This window comes from Acipenser ruthenus, chromosome 58, assembly GCF_902713425.1.
Source record: "Acipenser ruthenus chromosome 58, fAciRut3.2 maternal haplotype, whole genome shotgun sequence".
Lineage (NCBI taxonomy): Eukaryota > Metazoa > Chordata > Actinopteri > Acipenseriformes > Acipenseridae > Acipenser > Acipenser ruthenus.
The window spans coordinates 3444110-3453287 of record NC_081246.1 but is presented as its reverse complement, the minus strand read 5'-3'; the positions used below and the strand labels follow the sequence as shown (position 1 = coordinate 3453287).

The window sequence follows — 9178 nt, the reverse complement described above, 5'->3', positions numbered from 1 at the left end:
GTTAAGAAATTAACCCTGCTAGAGAGTAAAGTTTTCAACACTGTAGGAGTTTAAATGTCATCTCGTTCAGTGCAAGTTTAACTATATTGTGGTGTAAGTGTAAATGTCACACTGCTATTTAGTAATTTTAACTCACTCATAAATATTCAGCTTCATAGATTAAATATTATGCTACAGGAATACTTGTAAGACAAAGCAGTAATTAAATAAACTTCATACAAACTCTAAAAAGGGATCCAGACACATGACTCTATTAAATCAAAGCATTTATTTCACAAAATACACCTTTTGGACACCAAGTACAGTTTATAATTTTTGGATGTCAGTTACTTTTAGACAACAGTGTTCATCCACAAGAATAACTGCTGGTAAAGGAAAAAAACTACACTTGAATACCATTTTATGAATCAAAATGTCCTCACTGACATCCTGGGTTAGTTTGTAATATTTCTGTAGCCCAATTAATAATTTACACAAATGCATTTAACTCCAGAACATGACATTTTGTTACTGTTTCACTTTAACTCGGGAGATTTTGACATCACAGCCAAAAAATTGTGTCCACGGTGAGTGGTTTGGTTGCCTTTGGATCTCATATTTTGGACGTTCTTTGTGAACACACTTTTGGCTGCGATTTCTAAATCTCCCCAATTCAATGGAAGCAGTGACAAACCTGCACCTTCTGTGGAAGGAGTGATATTTACATCTTCCTTTATATTTTCATATTTATAGAAATTCCCATTGCATAACCAGCCCTCAAAGTGGCACAATACTTATTTCAATTCCCAAACTATAGAACTTAAAATCAAAATAAAATGTTGTGGTTGGCATATACATTAAATAACTCACTGGAACCGCATGCAAATCAGGTTCTTCAAAGCAATATGAAGTCTGAAGATCAAATGGAACCTTTTTCCAAATTCCTCTCGCATGAAATGAATGAAGATGTTCTACAAAACAAACTGTTTCAAATTCAGATGCCACTAAAAGATATTGTTCAGCTTCTCGAACAATTCCAGTTATTTTACTAAATACCGGAATTTCGTCTTCTATTTTTATACAAATCAGACGGCCAATCCGAAATTCAGTTCCTGAGTATCTAATCCTAGAAGTAATATTAATGTCAGAATCCAAACCAACTTGCAGTTTTTCTGCTATAATTTCACAGTCAGGAAAATCATTTAAAGCTCGTGTTTTAAGAGGTCCACATTCAATAGTCTTTATTGATAAAGACTCCCAGTGGCATGCTGTAGCTATTTGGTGTTTTTGGGCCAGTGATTTGGTAATAGTTTTGAAATTCTTAACCCTGTTTTTAATAAACTTGTGCTTTGCCTCAAATCTCATTGCCCAGAAATGCAATAATGGATTTATTTCTCTGATGCATCTGGGATAATGGATCATGAAATGGTGCTTTGGAATCGAATTGCATTGTGGGTATAGCTCTCTGAAAAGCTTATGATGTTCTGCAATTAGGTGTTTGAGATACACTGTCATACCCTCAGTAATCACTGGTGAAAAAACAATATTGAAAATATTTAACAACATCAGAAGCAAGCTCCGATTTTTGTTTCCCTCATTTACAATGTCTCCAAATATTAGAGGAATATTTTTAATTAAGCAGAATGTTTGAATATTATTATTTATTTCTTAGCAGACGCCCTTAACCAAGGTGACTTACAATTGTTACAAGATAACACAGTATTTTTAACATACAATTCCCCATTCATACAGTTGGGTTTTTACTGGAGCAATTTAGGTAAAGTACGTTGCTCAAGGGTACAGCAGCAGTGTCCCCCCACCTGGGATTGAACCCACGACCCTCCGGTCAAGAGTCCAGAGCCCTAACCACTACTCCACACTGCTGCCCACATAGCATTGAGCTCTATCCCATTACCAGACTGCTCTAGATTGAAACTTGGACGATTCTTTCTCCCCAACAAACCATAATTCTAAGAGTGAATTCTATTAATGATGTCATGCTTGGAGATGACACTGTCAGAGAGAGAGCCAAAAAGCAACTTCATTTCATACTGGGGGACGCCTTCGAGGACATCGCGCATAATATCAAAAGCAAAATGATCAGAAATGAGAAAGAAACTGTAAGTCATTCAGCAAACAATATCGCTTCATTCCAAAGGAGGAGGGTCATGTAGGGTCTGCTAGCAGATCATTGCAATGCTGTTCATGCAAAACTCTGTCACGTAATATGATGTTAGAATCATCGTCGCTGAATACTGACTGAGACGCATTCTTATCAATCAAGCAGAGTCGACAGAAAAAAACTGAACTGAAAGATTCCCTGAACCCCAGAAGTGTGTGCACCCCCAAGGTATCTCCTGTGACCTGAGCAACTGTACCATCAATTGGTTCTTCAGAAAAATGAACTTTAATTCCAGTACTTTCAAGAATGTTTTTAATCATCAACGTGAGGTTGTGGTATAGCATTAAACCCATACTTTTTAATATCTTGTGTGTGGAACAGTGAAACAAGGTGAATATTCATTAGCGCTGAATCTACCTTTGGTGAAAGATTTCTAAGAATAAAATATAAGCTTCCAATTTGATGTATCCCTTGCTTGGATCCTAATGGGTTTGCAGTTTCAAAGTCATCCTAGTAAAGTTGTATTTGAAATGCATTTCTATGCCGAGAGAAAAGTGGATGATTTCTATAGCAGCTGCCGTCACCAAAAATCTTTATAAACCGCGTTTTGTTCACAGGGTTGTACAATAGGATTACAAATGTCTGGACTCCTAAATATAAACTTTAAAGTTTCTAACAATGGAATATAAATACACTTGTCAGTTACAGGATTGTGATCATATGTGCCTGCATCCCGGTTTCTTCTGCTGTCAAATCTTACTCCTAGAGGGACCTCAACAGGCTCCACTACACCTCGTTTTTCACTGAAATGTCTTTTCCATTTAGCTTCAGTATTTATGTTTGTAAATGGATTTTCAAAGCTGTCGGTTTCTATCCTGTGTGAGTTAGCTGGTGTTGTTGAAGGTCACATTTCTGATTAAAACCTTTCCCACAATCAGCACAGTGAAACGGTTTATCTGTACTGTGGGTTAGCTGGTGTGATTGAAGGTTAGATTTCTGATGAAAACGGCTCCCACAGTCAGGACACTCATACGGTTTCTCTCCCGTGTGAATTCGCTGGTGTGTTTGAAGGTTACATTTGTGATTAAAACGCCTCCCACAGTCAGGACACTCATACGGTTTCTCTCCTGTGTGAATTCGCTGGTGTGTTTGAAGGTTATATTTCTGATTAAAAGTCTTCCCACAATCAGCACATTGAAACGGTTTCTCTCCTGCGTGAATTCGCTGGTGTTGTTGAAGGTCACATTTCTGATTAAAACTCTTCCCACAATCAACACATTGAAACGGTTTCTCTCCCTTGTGAATTCGCTGGTGTGCTTCAAGTAAAGTTTTATGATTAAAACCTTTCCCACAATCAGCACAGTTAAATGGTTTATCTGTACTGTGAGTTCGCTGGTGTCTTTGAAGATCACCTTTCTGATTAAAACTCCTCCCACAATCTGCACAGTGAAACGGTTTCTCTCCCTTGTGAATTCGTTGGTGTGTTTGAAGGTTACCTTTGTGATTAAAACGCCTTCCACAGTCAGAACACTCATACGGTTTCTCTCCTGTGTGAATTCGCTGGTGTTTTTGAAGAGCACCTTTCTGATTAAAACTCTTCCCACAATCAGCACAGTGAAACGGTTTATCTGTACTGTGGGTTAGCTGGTGTTTTTGAAGATAACCTTTCTGATTAAAACGCCTCCCACAATCAGCACAGTGAAATGGTTTCTCTCCCTTGTGAATTCGCTGGTGTGTTTGAAGGTTACCTTTGTGATTAAAACGCCTCCCACAGTCAGAACACTGAAACAGTTTCTCCCCCGTGTGAATACGCTGGTGTCTTTTCAGCTTTCCCCGGTCACTGAAATTGGTGCCACATTCAAGACAGTGATACAAGATCTGCTCTGAAGGAATCTGCTGGGGAGTTTGTAGGGAAATGAAGTTGCCCTGGGTTGCAGAACTGTCAGGATGTGGAGTCGCTGTATATCCCACAGGAAGTGGTCGGCTATCTTGTGCAGAAAGATTCTGAGCCGAGCGAGTTCTCAGTTTCTTCACATATTCATCTTGGGGTGTTGACTCTCTGTGTTTCTGCTTACGCTGCAGTTTCCCATCAGAAGAGATTTTGCTCTGGGGTGCTGGAGTGGAGGTGCGTCTTCCTAGATCTGCTTTAGAAGCGCAGGAAACAGAAGCCAAGGTTACTGCACAGCATTGAATCACAGCCACTTTCCTGCAAGGCTTCACCTCACAGCCATCACTGTTAACAATTAGAATATTGAAAAGCAAGACAAATTATAAAACTCTTAATCCTTCACAAAACAATTGCAATTCTTATATAAACTGTATTTTTGACATTCTACTCACATGCTGTGCTGCTCGTGGACGGCATCGCTCCTTCCTCCTTTCCATCTGCAGCTCTTTCCTGAGGGGGGTGATGTTTCCTCTGAATGGACCCCAGCACAGTGCCCTCTTCTCCAACACTAGAACCAGTGTCTTCAGAGACAGGCTGATTGGGTTTCATGCAGATCTGTTCAGGAGGACAATCCTCACAGCGGCTGGATTCCAGCTTAACTATATTCTCCTCCAGTGTATCAACTTTATTTTCTTTACTAACTTCCTCTGTGATGTGATCACACTCCAGCTCTACGGCCTCCTCTTTAATGTGGACAGGTTCAAGTTCAGGGATCTCTTTACTTTCTACAATTGTCAGGTCTGTAATCTCCATTATTCTTCCACACCACTCCTGATCACAGATTTCCTCTTGTGTGTAAACAGCTTCTATCACTGGCCCCTCCTCTGCTTCACTGAAAGCACGTCTCTCTCCAGAATCTGCATGAAACAAAATTATACATTTATTTGTACAAATAAATACAATCATGTAATTCTGTGGAGGTTATAACTGTATGAAATAACACATCATGGATATTCATCCCATAGAGAGACAGTTACCTGGATACTGCACATCAGAATTTGGCCTGCGAGTAATCATTTGGTTATTTATTTAGCAGACGCCTTTATCCAAGGCGACTTACAGAGACTAGGGTGTGTGAACTATGCATCAGCTGCAGAGTCACTTACAACTACGTCTCACCCGAAAGACGGAGCACAAGGAGGTTAAGTGACTTGCTCAGGGTCACACAATGAGTCAGTGGCTGAGGAGGGATTTTAACCGGGGACCTCCTGGTTACAAGCCCTTTTCTTTAACTACTGGACCACACAGCCTCCGTGTTGAAAGTTGAAAATGTGTAAAATATGGTTTCTTTTTAATTATATATCCATTCCACCCACCCCCAAAATAATTGAAACATGATTACTTGTTTGTGGGATTCTAAACAGCTACTGTATCATAAATGAAGCACGTAGCGTTTTAACCACGCTGCTACCATGCGTGCTGACGTAAAAGCGTTCTCACGGTGTAAATATTATGGGATGAACGGCGCCTTCTTAAGTATTAACGTTTTGACGCTCCTATTACGTACAGTACGGTAACCGTGTATTTAATTATAAATATTTTTTTAAATGACCGGAAGGCATACAAGAACCATAACATTATTAATCTCACCTTCAACTCTGATGAATAATCCCTGGTTCTCGTTCCTCTGAAAGTCTTGTTCATTGCAGTCGGGGTTCATGTTTCTGAGAGGTTGTTTAATGTCTGCATCTGCAGCGTTCATGCATTCCCGCACCGCTTTCAACTCGCTCTCTGATATTTCCAATCTCAGCTTCAGACTTTCATTCTCTTTCTCCTTTCCAGCCATTTCCATTTGGAATTCAGTGAATTTGCCGCCGACAACTTTTGTGATTTGGCACAAGACGGTGTCTACAGCCGCTTTCACTGCGTGCTCGATGGTAGAGGCGAGCTCGTCTTGAAAGAACGACACGGAGACGCTGACGTCCATCTTCACTGACTGTTAGCTTGAGACTGATATCCTTTCTGTATTCACGCTTTTATTATGAATAATATTGGGAGCCTCTCTTTGTTATTCAGTCAGCACTTGACTTATTTAGCAAGTTTCTCTGCTGCTGCAGCTCAACAACCCACGCAGTCCCACACACACAATGTAAACAAACCCGCACACACTTCCGCTTCCTCCCTGCTCCCATGGAGACGAGCGCGTCGTGACGTCACGTTAGCGGATTGGCGCCTCCTGCTGGAAACACCCGGATGGAAGCTGACGGCAATGGATTCCTTGACCAGGGTGACCAGACGCCCCGGTAAAGCCGGGCTTGCCAGTTTTCAGACTTCATGTTTTTGTCCTGGTCAGAAACAGTGACATTATCTTCCCGGTTTTGTTATTTTGTACGCACATTGCTTATAAGTACACAACTGTAGCGATGTGCTGAGCAAGTTCACAGCAGAGTGATTTTATTATACAATCAGTCGTGTGAATCACTTGTTTTCTGATTATGTGTTTAATGATTGATATTTTGTTTAACGTCCTGGACCATGGCTATGTATTTATTTATTTATTGAATTGTATCTTGCCAGTGCCACAAGCTGTTCCTAAAATATACCTTCAATCAAGGCCGGATTAACCCATAATTAACTCTGACACTTTTGTAGTGAACATATGGCTCCCTCGATTTCCGTGTTAAATGAACACTTTGGAAAGTGTTAAGAAATTCACCCTGCTAGAGAGTAAAGTTTTCAACACTGTAGGAGTTTAAATGTCATCTCATTCAGTGTAAGTTTAACTATATTGTGGTGTAAGTGTAAATGTCACACTGCTATTTAGTAATTTTAACTCACTCATAAATATTCAGCTTCATAGATTAAATACTATGCTACAGGAATACTTGTAAGACAAAGCAGTAATTAAACACACTTCGTACAAATTCTAAAAAGTGATCCAGACACATGACTCTATTAAATCAAAGCATTTATTTCACAAAATACACCTTTTGGACACTAAGTAGAGTTTATAATTTTTGGATGTCAGTTACTTTTAGACAACAGTGTTCATCCACAAGAATAACTGCTGGTAAAGGAAAAAAAGTACACTTGAATATCATTTTACAAACCAAAATGTCCTCACTGCCATCCTGGGTTATTTTGTACTATTTCTGTAGCCCAACTTGTAATTCACACAAATGCATTTAACTCCAGAACATGACATTGTGTTACTGCTTCACTTTAACTCAGGTGATTTTGACATCACAGCCAAAAGTTTGTGTCCACGGTGAGTGGTTTGGTTGCCTTTGGATCTCATATTTTGGATGTTCTTTGTGAACACACTTTTAGCTGTGATTTCTAAATCTCCTCAATTCAATGGAAGCAGTGACAAACCTGCACCTTCTGTGGAAGGAGTGATATTTACATCTTCCTTTATATCTCCATATTTATAGAAATTCCCATTGCATAACCAGCCCTCAAAGTGCCACGATACTTATTTCAATTCCAAAACTATAAAACTTAAAATCAAAATACAATGTTGTGGTTGGCATGTACATTAAATAACTCACTGGAACCGCATGCAAATCAGGTTCTTCAAAGCCATATGAAGTCTGAAGATCAAATGGAACGTTTTTCCGAGTTCCTCCTGCATGAAATGAATGAAGATGTTCTACAAAACAAACTGTTTCAAATTCAGATGCCACTAAAAGATATTGTTCAGCTTCTCAAACAATTCCAGTTATTTTACTAAATACAGGCATTTTGTCTTCTATTTTTATACAAATCAGACGGCCGGTCCGATATTCAGTTCCTGAGTATCTAATCCTAGAAGTAATATTAATGTCACAATCCAAACCACCTTGCAGTTTTTCCGCTATAATTTCACCCTACTTAGCTCAATCCAGACGGTTGTCATGCTGATGCGCTGGGGAGGCCGCACTTTGGTTGATCCCCGGAGCCAGCATCGCAGCCGTTGTGTGTGCTGATGCGCCAGGGAGGCAAAATAAGCTGATCCCTGGAGCCAGCATTACACTTCAGCCATTAACACCAGACAGAAGGATATCTACATCATCATATGGAAGGAAACGTAAATGGATGGAGACACATATGGATCACATTAGCTTACTGTAAAGCTACGTCTTAGTTGGTGCTTATCTTGGCGAGAGCCGAGTTCAAATCAGCATGAAGGTTTAACATCTACTCTCGTGTAATGGAAATCATGAAGATCTGGATACGTCCAGTGACTGCTGTGAATAGTGCAGCTGGCAACAAGGGAAAGACCTTGTGACAGCCTGGAGAGACAGCTGACAGGAGGAAAGAGACCCCATTGGGGCTGGTAAGGGTTAGCTACCCTTGTCGGCAGTATCCAGCTCTGTGTTTACAGGATGCTGGAGACACCCGCCCAAGGCTTCTAAGAAATTAAAGAGAAAAATACCCCTAGAGTCTGCGAGAGCGGGGGCGGAAGATGACTCAACGTTGGACAACACGGTTAACGACTTAGGAACGGAAACGGATATGAGTATGGAGAGTACTTCACAAAAGACTAGTTCAAGATCTGCAGTTAACAAAGACATGGAACTCCAGGTTTGTGTCTGCGGCTGGAGCAAGGCGACAACGGTCAGGGGTTTGAAGATTCATCAAGGGAGAATGAAATGCTTGAGGGAGAAGGGACAAGGGCCTCACATTGATCAGTACTTCTTACAAAGTCAGTCAAGTCAGTCGAATGAAATCCAGCGACAGGAAGCAAACCACAGTTCGCAGGATATCAGCACCCCTGTCATAGATGTGAGGAGGACTTGCATGGACACAGTTAGTGATGAACCTAATGATCCTTGTGAACCCGGTCAGACAAACCAGCATAAGAGAGAACCTCAACGGGCACAAGCCTGGAGTTAAATGGCCAAGAGCTTGTGAGAAAACTGCATGGGACACAGTAAACACAGATCTCTGCGTTGCATTGGAAAGATTAAGTGGAACAGTTGAAAAGAAGCTGGATAAATTTGGGGACATCATCTACGCATATGGAAGTGAGAGGTTTGGAGTTGAAAAAAGGAAGGAAAAAGTACAAACTATTCCTGGAAAGTCTAGACGGCAGCAGGAGATTGAACGCTTAGTTAGAGAAAGGAGACAGCTGAGGAACCAATGGAGAAGAGCAGAACAAAGTCAGAAGGAGGGACTCAATCTCTTACAAAAGGTCATAAAAGATA

General features: G+C 40.5%; 1 protein-coding gene across 1 annotated transcript; it reads right to left on the bottom strand.

Annotated features, from left to right (window-relative positions):
- Positions 1-249: 249 nt before the first annotated feature.
- Positions 250-7575, bottom strand: LOC131724897 (zinc finger protein OZF-like). Its single transcript, XM_059017894.1, has 2 exons — positions 7541-7575; positions 250-4334 (listed from the first exon to the last, which is right to left on the bottom strand). The coding sequence occupies exons 1-2, from the start codon at positions 7573-7575 to the stop codon at positions 2972-2974; spliced, it is 1398 nt and encodes a 465-aa protein (XP_058873877.1). The 3' UTR covers positions 250-2971.
- Between the last annotated feature and the right edge of the window lie 1603 nt (positions 7576-9178).

Bases quoted from the DNA above. Each gene is read 5' to 3' on its own strand.
- LOC131724897 (XM_059017894.1), bottom strand. From the start codon at position 7,575: ATGGCTTTGAAGAACCTGATTTGCATGCGGTTCCA. The intron at 4,335-7,540 runs GTGAGTTATTTA...AATTGTTAACAG, and splicing joins CTGATTTGCATGCGGTTCCA to TGATGGCTGTGAGGTGAAGC.